Source organism: Spea bombifrons, chromosome 8 (assembly GCF_027358695.1).
Source record: "Spea bombifrons isolate aSpeBom1 chromosome 8, aSpeBom1.2.pri, whole genome shotgun sequence".
Lineage (NCBI taxonomy): Eukaryota > Metazoa > Chordata > Amphibia > Anura > Pelobatidae > Spea > Spea bombifrons.
In genome coordinates this window covers 8529685-8548446 of record NC_071094.1, presented here as the reverse complement: position 1 = coordinate 8548446, position 18762 = coordinate 8529685, and the positions used below count along the sequence as shown (strand labels likewise).

Sequence of the window (18762 nt, the reverse complement as noted above, 5' to 3'; positions counted from 1 at the left end):
TGAAATGGTCTTAGTCCTCCTTATCTTGCCTCGATAGCTTTATTATATTATATCCATTATGTGGACCTGTAGCTACCCATGCTTCTGTATAGTAACATTGCAATAGAGTCGGAATGGTTGGCCATTGCAAGGTACAAGTAAGACTCGTAGAACCATACATGAGCTGAAAAGGACATGCTGGAAACGGGTGGAAAAATCAGTGTTGTTGTCCGTATCAAAACAGACAAGAGGAAGGGTCTTGATTGGCTCGGCTCCTTCTTGTACGTCTCCTCTGTTTACAAGACTGAATTGATCCACAAGTTGGGTTAAACCCAACACCTGCTCATCCAGCTGTACATGGAACTTAACGGCTGTCGTTTTTGCAGGGTTTTTCAATTATTATGTAATCAAACCATTAACGCAGCCTCTCAGCAGACAATGTGAAATGTATTATACTAAAAACCTGGTCAGCTGAGTGTGAGAACTGGGATTCGTCAGCAATAATATGACACGCCAGCATGTAGGGGTAAGGGTGTATTACATGAACTGTTCTGCACTTGAAAGAAGAACGAGTGTTAAGCTTAAAAAGCAATTCTGTGTCAATGATGCTGAGCAATTACCATGGAAACCAGTTTAGTGTTTTAGAGGATTGTTCAATTAAGAGCTTTGCCCCAGACTTGCACTTTATACATAACCCCTGTATGGTGCAAGCCTACATAAAGATAGCTGATGGGGGAAACAGGGTGACTGCACTAAGGTACCTTGACATAAGGGGTCTGCATTCTAACACAGAGCAGGCATATCATCAGACCATTCACGACCACAAGGGCGCTCAATAGGCAGAAAATAGAGAGATTTGGCCCTTAGCATATGCTGTGGTGCCAATTAAAACAATAACGTAACACACTTAAGATGAAGGGATTCTTCAACCAGTGCCCAGATCTGAACAGCCACTATCAAAACGTATCTACGTTTTTATATAGTCATTAAGCCCATTTTTGTGCTATTGCAGAAGTCATATGCTGATTGTAACAGTATCAGTTTTAGGTGGGGGGACAGCGGGGTACAAAAAGCAGATTCTTTTCAAGTTGCCCATATCAAAGCTCTCTAATTGGAGGGCTCTTGTAAATGGAGTGTTTTCCTTGTGCTTATCACAGCCTGTCCTTTTTTTCAAGAGACGATAAGTGACACAGTTCTTAAAGATTGAAATCACATAAGACAGCCAGAAGAAATGAAACCCTTCCAGCTGTCAACACGCCAACATCATAAAAAGCTTTAGCCTGCAGAACAAAAATCCTTAACACATCTAAGGAGTCATCTGGACACCATGCGGTCTCGGTCGTTCTGCATCTATTCATAGACAACCTCAGTTTCCTGTGTGTCCACATCCCTCGCTGTGACTCACCATAAGCCAAGATCTCTGCTTCTCCTGGGGCTTCCCCCTCAGCTTTGGACAAATGGCGTTTTTGAGATCGGGAATGAGGTCATCCATCACCAGGTTACTGAGGACCTGCGCAGTACACGGGGAGAGAAGAGATATGGGGGCGTCATTTCCTGGGACATTTTCTCAAACTGGACGCATTAAATGGGTTTGGGCTCCAGGACAATCAGGGTAGAGGACACATGAAAAATTCATGTTGTGGCGCTGCATTAAAAAATACCTTCTGGCTAACAAAATGCAATCTTCTTCAAGTGTCCCTCATCAGCGGAGAAGTCTGAGTACACTCAGAAGCACTGACCTGCACTTGGTTTCCGCAAAGCATGTCCCAGGTCCCATAGTGATCCCGCGCCTGTCTGTAGAGCCGAACAGAGTCTGTAAATGCTGCCGACTCCACCCGAGGGTCCTCTGGGATACCTGATATGGAGGAAGACATAGTTGTTCATGGACTGTTTGGAATACAACACAAGCTGCCTCCTTCAGATCCTATGCAAAACCACATCAATTGCCCCCCTAATCAAATACTTTATTCCCCGGGGCTGCCCCCAAAACCAGTCCTTCCCGCTGCAATCACACATTGAGCCCTTAGTCTTTAGCCCCAGCTATGAATAATGTCATTAGGATGCTAATGGCACTATGTTTCTGCCTAAAATCAAACCCTCTTTAGGAATTATTCAAATAAAACCAAGCCAGACTTGTACCACTGCTTACTTGGTCCCTCAACATTCCTGCCCCATCCTCCCTATGTTGCCATCCCCAATTCACTCCTATGTTATTACCGCCTTTGCTGCTATTTGCGCCACTCTGTGCCCCCACATGCAGTCTGATGTAAGAGGCCAGATGGGAAGGGGAAAGGGCAGATGGTGGGACCTGGCTGTAGGATGCCTGTTTGGATGTCATAGCAGGTCAATCACTCCCTCAACCAGCAGCCCGGCTCCTACACAGTGCCCCAAACCAGCTTTCACATTATTATGATAAAATAATGTTTTGTGTTCTCCCTCATGCTTGCGCAAACACATCTCAGGCACTAAGATGGGTATTAAAAGCCACCGCAGGTGTGACACGCAGGTGTGCTCTACATAAGTGCAATTGTGTGTGTCTGTGTAGGCGGAATACTTCTTCTGTCTGAGGAGGGCACGGCAGGACAATAGGGAGACGGGAAAATACAAAACAGGGAGAGAAGATTATGGGGCAGAGGGATTATAAGTGAAAAATGAACAACAATAGAAACGCAGCATGGAGAAGCACAAAGACAGGAAAATTTGTAAAAACAGAAGATAAAAACAGTAGTAAAAAGAGCTTTAGTTACAGCTACTAAAAAGAACGTCACATGGCATTATTTTTTAATTGGTACTTTTTTCTCTTTTTTATTTATTGTAAGACTGCAAGCTTTGGTTGGACACCTGGACTGAAATAATAGCGTAATAAAACCTGGTAAACCCCAGAACGCTATAAACATAATTATACTATCCAGATACTTCCTCAGAGATAAGTGGAGAGCCAAACATTAATATCTGACCCGCCTCATCCACGACTCCAACCTCATGTTTAAAAAAGGTTGGGGGTTGGAGGGATAGACCTGTACTTCAAAAAGGTACTTCCATTTGGGTGAAGGGAGCAATAGCTTGAGAAAAGCCATGGATTTGGTCACTTTTCTCCCCAACACAGTGGGCAAGGAAAAAGAAAACTAACCTCTTCTCTCCAAGTGCCCAAACTGCATTTCTCCATAATTGCTAGAGAATACTAAAGCCACTTTATCTTGCTGAAAAACAGAATACTAGGGTGTTACTTCCCATGATTAATAAATGTATATAAAGGGAGGACTTGATAACGATTGACTAAGCCCTGCGATAGAGGAGGTGGAGAGGCAGGTGGGTGGCACGCGATAACCGCCAATGGCCAGCTCTAGATTAATAGGTAAAGAACACCTTCTCCAGATAAGCAGATGGTAAGTAGAATAAGATCTTCTGTTGGCACAGGGCCTCAACCTAAATTCTCCAGGGCCTTAAGACATTAAACGCATTATACGCAGGTGCCTACTTCCAGCAGCCAATAGCAGTTATATCTGATAACATGGGTATTTAAAGCGCCAGGCCAGGGCCCATGAGCCCAAGATACCATTTTAGGCTTTTGATCCTGGGATGGCAAGAAGGCCATGGATTTGCCATCACATTTTTGCCCTGCCTGAAGGCCTGCTCACTGGTTCCACAATATCTGCCCATTTTTTGTTACCCACACCAATAGCACATTGCCATCTTCCTCTATATTACCCATCCAACATTACCACCCTGCCTTCTATCCCTGCGATAAACATTCCACAGTTACCATCCCTGTCCGTTCCTTGTTCTTTTTTCTATTACTGTTCCTTTAATTTAACTCCAAGAGCCCACCGGTCCTTCTAGTAGGCTGCCCTGGCACTGTGGCAGACACTGGGACTGTGCCCTATATTCCTACGTGTGCCTGCCCAGTACAAGCGGCAGTAAGCACTGGTGGTAGACTAAATAACTGGTGCGCCTCGGTAATAAATTAAAGGGAAAAGCCATGTTTCCCCTGCTAATACCCAGAAACATTTGGGAATTACTGATGGTTTCAAGAGCCTTATCCCTCCATGATATTTTGCTTATCATTACGCGGTCTCCCTTTAGTAAGTACCGTCATTGCAATGGCGCACACAGTCCTGGAATACGGCGCTCCACTTGTCTTGTTCGCGTTCATTCATCACACAAAACTGATAATGCTGGCAGTACGGATGCCACAGGATCACTGGGAACTGAGTTGCGCATTTCATCTGCCCGCTGCCTGCCTTCACCTTCCCACCTGAACATAAAATGAAAAAAAAAGGAGCGTTAAGTCACGGGGAGCACAGTAGTGAAAAAAATTAGCCCAAACGGTACATAGGACACACACCTGGTACACTGGCGTTCAGTAACTCAACATAGTGCTCCAAGGATGTCAGGACCTTGTACCCGGCGCAGTTGATGCCAACCCTTGGCTGCAGGCCACGTTCATATGCCTTAGAGAAGAAGAAAAAACAATGTGTGAGTCACCCTTAAAATAAAAGTCTTTCTTAGGTAAATGGCTTTGTTATTTTTTGTATATATTTTTACGGTAGCTCTTCTTGCTCTAGTTTGACCAACAAAAATTCTTTGCCGCCTTGTCTCTGCAAAACAAAGCCATACAGTCCTGCTGTCCAAGAAGAAGGCATCATAGAGATAATCTAAGGGCCTCAGAAATACTGTACATTGCGCAACTTTAAGAGACATCTCTATGGTATTTGCAACCAACCAGGATACTTACCAGATTGTTATCGTAAAGCATAGGGTTATAATGATGAGGAACGAGGCAGAACCGATTCCTCCATTTCTTGGTATCGTCCAGGTATTGGAAAAGGTTCCCTGAAAATATCACCCGATCTTTAAGAGGAACCTGAGAAAAGATTCGTGGGGGGGATGAGTAAACTGTGTGTGGATACCACAGCAAAAGATGATGTAATAAAAAAATACACAAAGAGACATAGGGGGCCCTGCCATGTCTATATCCCTTTATATTTACTTGTATCCCCTTGCCCTATCTGTGCTCAGCCATCTCCACTTTCTTTACCAAATTTCGACAAAATCCCACCAACTAACCTCAATTCACGCTACAAACATCTTTATGATATACGGTAGTTAAGGCATCACCGAAACATCTCCTTCCACGCTCTGCTGCTTACCTTTCGATGCAATAGCTGTGTTTGAGGGCCTCCGTTGCCTTCAATCTCGTAGCGTACGCTACTGAACAGCGCAACTCCATACTGCTCCTCGTAGATTTTCCCAAATTCGGTCAGCAGTTTTCCTGTGCAGTCTAAAACACAAGAGAAACCTGGTGTCAAAGTTCCAGAAGATCCAAACGTGTATATTCTTTGCGGACGGTCTACCTACACCCTTTTCTAAATGAGATGGGGAGAAAGACGACAAACCAAAATCACTACACGATTACTAGCTTAGTACCAAAAAATGTAGTATCCCAAACTACATTACTGCAAAATCTTCACGGTCCAGTGGTTTTCAACATACAACATTTTTAACGCTCCGCTCCGTTGGTTAATGTAAAGTTGTTTTAAGTGACAGGTCCTCTTTAAATTGGCAGCGTTGGGTTCTATTTTTGATCTACAACGTTATCTGGTAGCCTAGCAGCAAGTAAGATTCAGTCATTCGGGGAGTAGGTAGGAGGACATCCGATGTGATGAAGAAGCTCCCCCTGAACAGATGGTTGAGAGGGACATGAATCACTGTTACACAAACTGAAAAGCTCTACAGCGAAGGAGGATTATTTATTTCTCCCCTTATTCCATTACTCATTAATTTGTGGTTCTTGCACAGGCTCGGTTTGGTGACGCTTGATTGTCTACCTCCTTGCCCATGGTCACCATCATTCATTACACAGTTTGAATGCCTTTATAAAATCATAAAGTTCTTTCGGATGTTCTTCTGTTCCAAAGCCATTAATCATATTACACGCTTCTATCCAAGCTTCGCTTTTAACCCTTGGCGTGTTTGTATAACTCATAACCAGAAGCCTGCAGGAGAAGGTCTCAGTATTTCTGGCCACAAGTTAAAGGGAAATAAGTCAGAGGGACTTAATTACAAAAGCAGCGAATGCAAAGATCTCGAAGAACCCTCGGTTAAAGCCAGCCGGAAAGCCACATGTACCGTAACATGCAAATCACTGCAAATTAGTGCAGGTACACGTGCACATTTAACCCTTTATTAGTGCACCGAGAAAGCACACGTTACTGGTCTCCTGTGCTTAAAATATGACTGGGGAAACGCTCCACTGTGACATTTCTCAATGTACACAAAAAAAATAAAAATAAAAGATGCAAACAATATCGGACAGACACGTGCACAAAATGGCACCATTACTGGCACCAAGCCATGGCACCCACCACCACCAGGCACGCAAGCTCTAGGGCTGACTGGAAGTGAACCACATGCATGTCAGGGAGTGGGCAAGGAACGTATACATATAAGGGGGGGGGATCCTTCCGAACCCCCTTCCCCATTCATTAGCAAGGGGGACGCCACGGAAATTTAAAGGGACCATAAGATGGCTGGAGCGTCCCTTTAATATTCATCATCCTATTGTTCCTCCCCACCCCTCAGTACACATTTATTAGTTAGAGAATAGAAAACAATGTTTATGATACCTATTGATCAATGCTTTGTGTATCGCTCAATGTTTCCAGAGAATTCACGTGTTTTCTGTGTATCTTATATGTTTACGCATGTGCCACGTTAGACTGAATTTGGCCGGCTGCTTTATGAGAGTTCTTGGAGCCGTTTTATTAGTTTGCGGTGTCTGTCTGTGCAGCCGTTGTATATAAACAGATCTGATACCAATTCATTAAGGGGAGGGGGTGATAATAGAGGACTCCAGGGTGTTTTTTTCTTAAACATTATCGAGCAAACAAAACTCCATTAAACTTTTAATTATCACAGATAAAAAAAAACTACTTTGTATTTAATAGAAAATGATTATATCTGTATATGTGGAAGGGCAGTAAAGTGAAACCACTATGGATCTCGATATTTCGTAAGATTTAACAACTGATTTGAATAGAACTACAGACAACAGAAACATTATTACAACAAAATAAAATCCTCATACGCATACATTGGTTGGAACCTTAATGATAATTGCGAGAAACTGGAAATCATAAAAACTGGAATTATAAAAACGTGAATGGAAACAGAGATAAAACGACAGGCCCCATTGTACAGCGCTGTGGATTATGATTGTGCTATAGAAAATAAAACATAATACTAATAACAACAACAGGTACAAATAGGATGACAACATGTCCCAGATTGAGTCAGTGGTGTCCGCAGGGGGGCCGTACTTTTTTTTTGTGACAAGCAGCACTGACTGGCGCGAAGGAGAGAGAGGGGCGCAAGTGCATTGTGGGATGCATTGTGGGGTACTTCGCCTACGTGGCAGCCATCTTTGTAGATTTTATCTGTATACATCATGAAGGCTGCAGCTGAACACTTACTCCTGTATGTTTTCTAGCAAACTGTGTAGGGCCACAGATGTCTCCAATACATTTAGCTACATACATTCATACGGTGACATATTCTGCCTAGGCCTAAGGCGCAGGTCCGGGGGGGGCGCCCACAAAACAAGGAGCCTCAAACCTCTTCCAAAAATAGTTCTTTAGCCATGTAAAACGTAGCCTTACTGAAAATATAACGTTTTCCATATCAAACACATAGCCGCCTGCACCATTTTCTGTAAGCATCTGAGAAGCCGTTCAGAATTAATGTTTTAAACTCATTTTCAGTTCAGTTCATATTTGGCCAACACGCTCCCCTGATTCAGTCATTTCTGACCACCAACAGCAGTCTCAGAGGAGCCTCAAACCTCACGTCAACCTGTGAGTATTTATTGCCCATAACCCTTCAGAAGAATGTTTGGACACTTAGTTGTCTAACGCCGATAAGCAAACAATAGACATTGCGAGTGGAATCATCAGGTAAGTTTGTTTTAATGTATTTATTTTATTGGAAGGGCCCAGACTGGCCGTCTGACACGCTAGACAATAGCCAGCTGGCCGACAGAGCCCCAAACACCCCTTTATGAGAGTATATCATGCAGACTACTATTTAATTTGATGCAATTTTTAACATTGGCCCTCAAAACTAACACCGTGTTACCCCTGTTGACCTCAGTCTTCTGCATTATTTAAAATGTACTCCCCCCCCCTCATTATTACAGAACGTGGTCTATACCTTCAGTGGTTGTGCCATAAAATGACTGGGTACGAACATTTTGGGTGGTTTACAGTACAAAGCCATAGGTACCAGTTTTTAGACATCCCACACTAGGACGCCGGATTGTATGTGATGTTGTATGCGAGTCCATGATTCTGCCTGTGTCACGTCGGTTGGGTATGATGCCATAGCTCCTCACCTTTTTGCATGTATACGGAAATTCTGGACTGTTGACAGCTATTAGAAAGTAAGAATATAGTTTTCTAAAAGGACTGCCAACTGTTAAAAAGTAAAACTGCTATCCCGCGTAACATACCCGTGTTTGGAATATGGAAGCAAAACACAATTCTCAGGACGGGCATCAAGCCAGAAGTTCTCCGATTTTACATTTAGAAACCACACCTAAAGATCGGAGTGGTTTTTTAGACTTTATTTTAAAGATAGAGATTCTTCTCTTTGTTTCTCAAGTCAATGACTGTGCCATTATTCATCGTCTTCGGTTGCACAATTGCCGAGAACTGACAGTCATCACCGCTTTGTTATGCACACAACATACAGGCCATACTATGTTAGTCATTCCAAAAATTCTCTCGCTTCTCACACCAAGCAACAGCGCACCCTGCCCAGGTTACGAATGCCGTAAGAATCTTAAAGTTGCCCTGACACCCAAAAATGATGACTGCTTAGCGACAGGCATAACATATCGAGGCGATTATTAAAAGAAACAATCCACCATCATGTACACTTTAATGCACATGATCGCTAAGAGGTCCCTTCAAGATTTCCTGTCCCCACCAACCTGCTATTTTTGGTATACTCCCCAATTTGGTATATTTTTGGTATACTCGCCACCACTCAGTGCCACCACCCAACGAGGGTTCTGTGCCCATAAGAAAAATCAGCTCTGCACCTTCCAGGGAGTGCTGCTCTGCAGCTGCACACTCTCATTTAGTTCATATGCTGCGTGGGGAAGTTTTACTAATATTATGATTTATTGTTTTATATAGTGCCATAAAATGGTATATTCAATGGAAATTTCAAAGGGACACTTGGGCATTTATCAAAAGGATCTCCTCCATTTCTCGTACCAATTATGAGATAACCTTCCATAGCACGTTAATGTTCTGTGGATTAATCGACAGAAGCTCTCGACGGAGAGCTGCCCGTACAGGGACTTGTGGTGGACCTCAACATGTTCTTCTACAGAAAAGACCAAGATTGCCGTTGACACTGAAAAGCAAACGCAGTTATCGATCGTTTTTATCCACCAAGTACAACAGATATAAAGTTAGTATATTACTCAAAAGGTAACTGCTCAGTAAAAATCTTCCTCCTTATAATGGAAGAATGCATCATGTACAAAAATGACCAGAAAAAGTTTACCAAAACAAAGTGAGACAGGCTGGGTGTTCCCCGGTGGCTTACTCCCCAGTAGGGTCTTTGCCATATACCAGGAGGGATACTGGAAAGTACATTTCAATAGGATTTTCAACACAAGTGGGCAACTTGGCAATAAATAAGACTCTATAGCTTTTTCCGCATTAGCGGTCAAAGTCAAGATGTTTGTAAATCCAACTCTAAGCCGTATCACAAAAGAGAATGACGGTTTAGGGTTAAGAATCGCGGGGGTTCCCTTGTATGGGAAGTCGGTTTGGCCGATGCGGCTCATAACATAAAGAGAGCGTTACGGGGAACATACATGGGTATTATACTTGTAAACATTAGAGAGGAATGATTTAGGAAGCGATCCAAGTGTCTGCTTGGAGTTGGTAAGGAATTTCTATTTTCACATATGATGCAATTCTAACCCCACCTTTAACCTTCGGTGTGCCGGGAGAGCTCATGATGAATTTTTGGTTTTGTGTTTTATTTGGATCAAAAACTTTTGGGTAGACTAAAAAAAAACGATGGTTATGCCGTCCTTAACCTCATCGGCTTCAGACGTTATATATGCAAGAATTTAATCCATTTAAGTTTTCACTACGCGGATGAATATTTTGTTCAGACTATATTCTGAAACTGTGTCGTTGGTGGAAAAAATATATAAAAAAAAAAAAACAAAACTGGAAGGGTTATAACTAGAATTCAGGCCATGAGAACGCACTTAAAAAAAAATATTTGCCGAGGAGCACGGTTCCAAAGTGAACCCACTCCAAATCTTTTTTTATTTTTTAGTGTTTTTGTGCACTGGATCACAAATAGAAAAAAAAACTTTTTTTTAGACATGTTTGCTTAATTTTATTTTTAACTTCGAATGTAGATCCAATTGGGGCCTGCAGGATCCAAAACCTTTGAAAGCTACGGAACAGAATGTGATGGAGCTGCGCACAACAACACCAGGAATGGAATGGTCACGTTCCGTGTCCCATGACTATTACACGATAAACACGGCTAAGTTGCTAAGGACATGTCATTTTTGTTTGATGGATTGAACATTTTGAAAAGATAGATGTCCTTTTGTTACAATAAGGAGATCAACTTATTATCACCTATTACCCGGTAATATCGTACCTCCCGACATGTGGACACTTCTGCTTTGATGAGTTTGGTTAGAGGTGTGTCTAGAAGACTTTAGGTGACTTTGTGACCTTCTGAGAAGAATTTCGAGAAGGGAGAGAATGCATTTTACGTATGTAATTGATTATATAACAATTTCTGTTGTTTCTTTACGCAATATTGGGGCTTTTAAGGCTGTAGAACCCTGTGATACCCAGCAAACATTCTGACCTGGGTCCTAAAGAAGGATGTGATATTCAAAGCCCTTGTGTAAGTCATTGTGTTGCCATCTATAGCTCCTTGTATTCATTCTTTATGGCCCAGGGCGTTAAATGGTTTACCGACGGACATCCATTGGTGACGGGTTAAATTTTCAGCTCTCGTTTGTCTTAATCTGGTTACAGCGTCAGAGAGCTGCACACTTATAACACAAAAAGCCTACGTTGAGCAGGTTAACAGCCTGCACGTCGTGACCAATTCCCCCCACGTGTGGGAACTGGAAACGGTCGAAGCCGTCCAAGCACTGCTTACATTTCCGAAATCAGGAGTCAGCGTTATTACAGCGGTCGGGGGTGCAGAGTATGGAGAGAAGGAGTTGTGCAATGTATACAGCATTAAAGCTAAACAGGGAAATAAAGGAGTACATTTTATAGACGGAATGATCTCATGTGTGGGTGAGATCGTGAGATGAGAAGGAAGAGAGAAGAGCGAGTTCCTTAATGATGTCACTTGGCACTTCCTTTAAGAAACTCTCCAGCGTCCCAGGAAGCCTCGCCAACGGAGAACGCATGCTAAAGCACTTTAATATGAATTCTTCAACCTGTGCGTTCTTCAACAGAACTCCTGCAAGCCCAGCCAGTGCATATGGGGGGAATTTAGCCGAATCCCCCCATGCATTTGCAGAGGGGACCACGTGAGAACTTAAAAGAACCTCTCAGCTATGATATGCATTAAAGTCCATATGATAGCCTGAGGGTCCCTTTAAGGAACGTCAATGTATTTAGCATTAATGTAAGGGCGGCATGGAATGGTCATTAGACGTATAGAGATGGTTTTAGTTTAGTTTTAGGACAGGACGCTGTACAAAATAGGCTCAGTAGGCGTTAATAACATTCTGTATCAGAAGAATACCACAGTAGGGTATACAAAGCGTACGACTCGGGTCAGGGAGGCTAGTGATCCTAGAACGGGCCGGTATTTAGCATTAAAAGGGCTATATCTTTTTTTCTGAAAATTTGAAGTGCACTTTAAAGACAAATATTATTGAAAAAATGGCATTTTATCTACTTGTGGATCATTTAAGAATGCAAGCTGATTGGAATGGTACTCTTGGAATCCAAGATAACAAGGTACTTGCGATGCTGACATTAAATAATAAACGTCATTATATTAACCCCTCAAGGACAATGGGCGGTTCCTAAACCCATGGAAACAATGCATTTTGAGCCTGTACATGTACGGGCTTTGTCATTAAGGGGTTAATGGTAAATAGACATACTTGTAGAAATCGCAGGCTCCACCATAGGGCATAACGGCCCAAATTCTTCCATTGGCATCATTGGTGAATAAGAGATTGGCCCACATAGCCTGGCATCGCCATTCACTTCGAAAGAGAAGACACACAGAAATGTATACATCTAGTATTGATCCAGTGTAATAATGTAGCCACTTGTTGTGATTGATGGTAGGCGCAAGTCATCTTCCTTTGACATTTGTTTGCTGAAGCCGGGTATGTGCCAGGGATTATCACGGGGTCCAGATCTGGATAAACAAACAGGCTGGCAGAAAGCAAATGTTTTGTTCATTGCCTGCCTGATGCACACACAGGGCTCTGCGGCGAGGGCATCGACGAGGCAGGAAGAGAGTTACGGAACCTCAAGTGATTCACCAACACCCCCGATCTGAGTCATCCAGACATCTGCTCCTAATCCTATGACCAGCCAACGAGCCGGGGGGGGGGGGGCTGTATCATTCCGATACATATGCAAAGACACAACGTGCACAACACACACACGCTGCCCGCGTACGGACACATGGACTCGCTCTGCCTGCAAAGCAAATGCCGTACTTTGTATATAAGTCCATGATACGTATGCACGGTGCCGATACCACCACGTTCTCTGCCAAAAAACCACAAGTAACGCAAACAGCCACTTCACACGGCTTGCGGTGCATGCGTCAGCGTGCGAGACGCTGATTGTGGGGCTGCCAGGGTGTTACCCGCCGTTGTCTGATTTTGGCACACGTCTATCCCCAATACAATGGTGAAAAAAAGCACTTTTATTTAGATTTTTCCCCAAAACGTTAGTTGGGATGTCTATGCAGATATGTATGTAATACTTAAAACTTTGTATTATATCTTTCTTGGCTTATGTACTGTCTAACACGCTTCATCGTGGCCCTCCTCACCCCTTCTTTCCGTAAGTCGGATTGTTATGTTATATACTACTTATTTGTACAGCGCTGCGGAATACGCTGGTGCTATATAAAACAATAACAATTCACACCTATCCTACTTACATGCACATTCTTGTACATGTCATGGTAAGACAGACATGTTACATTTAAACAACATGGAACAGAAAGCTCTACATGTAATACAGCATGGGTCTATGTGTCACATTCAGACATAAGGTCATCACAGTGTTTAGCGGCTTGAAATTAAAAGCCAAATAGCGGAGAATAAAACGCCTGTTGACCCTCGATGAGGGCATGAAGTAGTTAACAGCGCTCCAATTTTAGTCTCAGCAACACACCTTTACCCCTGATCCATACAGTCTACAGTATCACAAACACTCCGTAATCGCACATTCTACCTCCAGCCAGCACACACAGAGCATATTGACACACGGCACACACGCGGCTTGTATGTGGCGAGAGCTCAGCCGGCCCCCGTGAATACACTCCAGTGTGTTGGACTGCGTGGGTCGGTACTGGGTGGGAAACTGGTTGAGGACAGGTAAGGAAGTGTGCATGGAGTATGGGGGGGGCAGGGGCAGAAGAAGAAGGAATGTAAAGAATGCTTCAAACTCGCAAAAGGTCAAAAAAAGACAGCATTCTATGCCAGGCCGAATAAACACACACCAGAGGCGAATGTCGCTAGAAACACAGAATCTCATGGCAGATAAGACCCATTGGCCCTCAAGCCCATTTTTCGGATGTAAAGACTTAATCAGTTGTTGTTCTTGTCTTAGATTCAGTATAGCATGTTCTACCACTTCTGCTGAAAGGCTGTTCCACTTATGCACCGCCTACTAGTCCAATTTGTAGCAATGACTGTACTTTCGTTCTTTATGCGAGTGATATGTTGGCCTTCTCTCACATATACCTCCCAATACATGACCAAAAGAACATGGTTATGGTTGGCCGAAGCACTTAAAATGACCTTGCAGCCTATTTATATTTAAGAAGAAAGTATCTTATTAAGCAATTCCATTCGTAAACACAATTTCTGAGGTTTGTATGCACAATATTGTCACATGGGACGGAAAACAGAATACCAAATACACAAACAAAAAGCTTCTAAATTAACTTGAAAAAATTATATTGAATATTAAAAGCTGAAGTGTATTTGCATTATGTTAGTATATTTTATTAATTGTTATTACTTATTGTATGTTATTATTTGTGGTCAGTCCCGTGTATTGTTTATGCATGTTCATCCTGGTGATAAATGTCATGTCTGACTGTTCAAAGTCATGCTCCCCGATTCCTTTCAGGAGCAGAATCCGCACACCGCAGTGCAAAACCCTTTGGCAAAAAAAGGGTTAACTCAGCTTTCCTGCCCATTAATAAACAGAATGATTTAATACACCGTGCACACATTCCTTAATTCCAGAGCCCCGAGCAGGGGGGGGGAAACATTGTTTTGCACAAAAGTCACGGGGGGGGGGGCAGTCTTCCTTTTTGCAGGAGAGGAGGAAGCAGCCATCTTTAGGAAGAATCATTTGATGCAAATGCAAGGATATGGCCTCAAGGAAGAAAGATAAACATTCAGCGCTCAGGCACTCTCATTCCAAACCCAGGCTTATGCAGATGACTTCTGATGCACTAGGGTCGAGAGTTGCCCTGATGAGACTGAATGTGACAATTCTACATTAAAATGAGAGTTGGCGCCTTTAAAAAAGCCTCATGAGATCTCTTCTGCATGGTCCTTTGAGAAACAGACCCATTTGAGCCTAAAACTAAAGACTTGGAAATGTTATTCTTAGATGGAATTTGTGGAAGCGTGCCATCAACTTGGGTGTGGACAGTTGCCCCAAGTTCTCCTCCAGAGACCAGCCCGGCTGCATATAACACAGACTCTTACTGTTTGTAAATTAGACAAACGCAAATATGCGAGCCTGAGGTTGCAGTGAACCAAATACAAAGGGAGGACCTCGGGCGAGGGTGAACCTCATGTAGTGGGGGGGCCTCAGGTGTGGATGAACCTTTTAAGAAGGAACAACTTAAGGTAAGAATGAGTCTAAATAAGAGGGAGAACAAGCTAAAGTTCGCTAAACACTCAAGGCGACAGTCTGGGGTCTATCTTAAGAGTGGTAACACCTTGAGGAGAGTGTGGTGATCCTCATGGTGACCTAGAACTTGATGGTGGACAACACTCAATGGTGGGGTTAACCTCATGAAGAAGTAGAACGGGTTGGTGAAGTAACCTTTTGGAGACCACACATAGCACAGCATGGATGCCAGACTTCACAGTCTAAGGACATTTTAACATATAAAGCCACATCAAGTGCGATCGTAAAGTATATAGAGAAGAGGTTATATACTTCCCTGACACACCTTCGTTCAGCCGCATACATGAAAGGGGCAGATAGGAATTACAAACAAAGGGGCAATCAGTGTCACACATGCCATATAAAGAAGTTAAAAGCGAGTGCGCGCGGAAACAACTCTAATTAACTGTGGATGTGATGCCCTCCAACCCATTGTGTTTAAAAAGCGTTCCATGAGCTGGTAAATCCCCGACCGGTGACATATAAACTTTTTAAAAGGAAAACATAAAGCCAATGCGACATGTGATTAAACATACAGTAAAGGGAGGGGTATGCCAGGTCTCTCTCCCCTCCCCCACCCCCAAACTTGATACATAAGAGTGAAACATAATTCTATGAAAATTAAATATTGAGGCTGGTGGAAAGTGTTGAACGGCAGTGATGGCGAACAGGTTCCTCTGCATTCTACCATTACCCTCTATGCAGCAAGATAAAGCCGTGATGAGTTTTATCTGGTTTTATCTTTTCACACACATATTCACAGAATAAAAAGTTTTACGGTCGGCCTCAGTATATCCAAAGGCTCGTTTAGGTCACACGAAAAACGTAATCTAGGATAACAGTGTTTAGAATACCAAATACTCTGAAATGTACTGAAACGCTGCTGGGAAGCCAGATATAAATGCTGATAGTATGCACGGTTCTCAGGACATAGCAATTCCCAACTATTACAACACTAAGATTACAACACTTCCACCATACAATGAAGCAGGTAGAAGAGGGGCCGGGACAAGGACGAGGTGTGCTAACATAAGCGGAGCTCCTATAGACTCTTAAATGGTAAAATAAGCCTATTGTGATTTTTTTTTGTTTCTCTTGCAGAATGAGAGGACGTAACCATTAGCAGCACCAGCCCCGCCAGCCCCTGTCGCAGGTCCAGACCTGTTTCGATTGTCTGGACAGAGACAACTTACAGTTTTCTTAACACCTTCATTGCCTGGGGTGTGACTTGCAGTACATAGAAACAAGCCAGAAATGTTTAGTGTGTGTGTGTGTGTGTGTGTGTGTGTGTGTGTGTGTGTGTGTGTGTGTGTGTGTGTGTGTGTGTGTGTGTGTGTGTGTGTGTGTGTGTGTGTGTGTGTGTGTGTGTGTGTCTGGGTTCCAGACCCCGGAGCGAGACCCACTGCCAAGAGAGATCAGCAGATAATCCAGCAGGAGCCAGGTGTGCCACTTATTTATCATACTTTCCAAGCATCCTTCTTTGGATGGGACAGTCCCTGTTTGGGACCTTGATCCCTCTGTCCTTTATTCCGCCCCTGATGTCCCTCTTTTCTATCAGCGTTCTACAGGCCAAAAAGTCACAATAACATGTATAGAAACAGCAGGGTCGGGTTTTATAAATTAAATTGCGTAAAAGAAAGGGGTTATCTAAATGCCAGACATTGGAATAAATACCTAGCAATAGGTCACAAAGTCATGTAAAAAGTCTCAGTAAAATCCGCCCTGAGCCACGCCCCTAACCACACCCCCTAAAATATCGGCCATTTAATATATTGGCAGGCATAATACATCACGGGCAGAATGGGAGATGCTAGGGCCAGAGAGACGTGGAAGAGGGTGATTTGCTCAGGGAAGGGCTGGTAGGGGGTGTCAACTGCCCCCCAGTTGCTCGGATCTGAAGATTTGTTTTTACCCCCAAGCTGAATGTTGCCAACGTTCCCCTACACACGCTAACACCATCCATAGTGCAGCAGAGCCATGGGAAGGGCTTACAATGGCTTTTTGATGCATTACGCCATGACTTGTTTATACTGTTCAGCTGCACAGCATTGCAGATCATGCCGGAATGTATTACTAATAATAAGAGCACTCATAACAACAGGTACCTGTGCCAGTACTGCAGGGATCAAGGACAGGTATTGTGTGCATATTGGGTGGAGATGAGCCCAACTGTCCCTCTTCTGTTAACACATACCTGCAGAATAACATATTCCTGGCACAGGCTGGCACCACCAGTGTGTATGTGTTACCAGGATGTAAGCAGCCCGACTGCATTCTTATGATAGGTGTGCACATGTGGTAAGCTGGTAAAGCCATTGGCATTAAAGACTCTGACCAATACAGGCGGAAAGCATTCCAATGGATGATTTAAAGCTCAAATATGTGCAAACAGGCCCATCCGGCACTGCGTGCAGCACAACAGCATGCACGTTCACGATTATGGCGGCGTCTTCATGAAATGCAACAATACACAGCATGTGTGTAATACACAGCATGCGTCTGCAGGTCGGATGCCCCGCAATGCATGTGCCTGCGCTGGGACATGCACAGCAGGAATCTAACCCAACCAGACCAGGAAGAAAATAAATATGCAGCCAAGATCAGCTCTCCACCCTGAATCCTGTCAGGGAGAGATGAAAAGCACACTGTGTGCCGGTGCCCAAACACACGCCCGCTCATTAAAATGACGACAGCCCTCAATTAGCGCGCACGCCCAGCCTCGAGGACGGGAACCATGCTTTCCGTTCCCAATTCACAGACAGAACAGAGGCTCGTTCCTCCTGAGCCACAACGGGCATTACTTACGGCCAACGAGAAACCATACAGATGTGTAGCCTCACCCTTTAATGTCTACTACTACAGGAACCCAACCTTTAGCTACGCCTGCTGCTCCATATAACCCTACATAGAACATAAAGCATCCTTATGAGTCCTCTCACTGCTTCATTCAACGCCTCCTATGTTTCAATACAAACGTTTCCTGTAACTCCTCACAGTTAATATTTGTCCTCGGAAAATTCCTTCTACCTAGCAAAATAACGTGACTTCATGAGACAGCTATTTAATACTGAAGGAACAACCAGAAAGGTGAGGGTTCCATAGACCTGAGTGTTCCAAAAGGCCAGAGAACCTCGAGACAAATTCCAAGATTCGGGAGTCTTCTTCACATTGACAACAAATTACAGAAAATGTCAATTGTGTTTGTCCACCAACATACATCAAGAGAAGCTTAACACTTGGGTGCAAAACTAGGGGCTGAAAGAACATTAGCGTTAGGTGGACCTTGGAAGAAGGCCTTCTAAATAATTAGAGAGAGCCGATACATTAGGTAAAGAGGGTCCGGGTTGTAAGCTTATAATCTAGAGGGGATGGCGTGTAGAGAAGCATAAGGTGTGGAGAAAGAGGGAGAGAAATGTCTTATAGAAGAATGTGGGCTTTTGAATTAGTGACAGTCCACAGTCCTATTTTTCCCTTCTTGTTGAGTTCTGCCTCCGTCCCCTTTTCGGAATTCAGGACCACAATCCGGTGGTCCCAATTTCATTCTGTCTGGGACATCGGAGAATGCATACTGCTCATGCGCAGACACTCTACCAATTCGCCG

General features: G+C 43.5%; 2 protein-coding genes across 4 annotated transcripts in view; both read right to left on the bottom strand.

Moving 5' to 3' along the window:
- The window catches only part of BCAP31 (B cell receptor associated protein 31), a 192998-nt gene that overhangs the window by 159279 nt on the left and 14957 nt on the right, over positions 1-18762 (bottom strand). The window lies entirely within an intron of this gene.
- The window catches only part of LOC128503671 (protein Niban 2-like), a 29343-nt gene that overhangs the window by 6023 nt on the left and 4558 nt on the right, over positions 1-18762 (bottom strand). For all 3 annotated transcript variants that reach the window (XM_053473841.1, XM_053473843.1, XM_053473842.1), the window contains exons 3-8: positions 5130-5260; positions 4715-4843; positions 4325-4430; positions 4070-4234; positions 1719-1834; positions 1385-1489 (exon numbers count right to left, since the gene is read on the bottom strand). In XM_053473841.1, coding sequence (XP_053329816.1) covers positions 1385-1489; positions 1719-1834; positions 4070-4234; positions 4325-4430; positions 4715-4843; positions 5130-5260 — 752 coding nt within the window. The remainder of the gene's footprint in view (positions 1-1384; positions 1490-1718; positions 1835-4069; positions 4235-4324; positions 4431-4714; positions 4844-5129; positions 5261-18762) is intronic.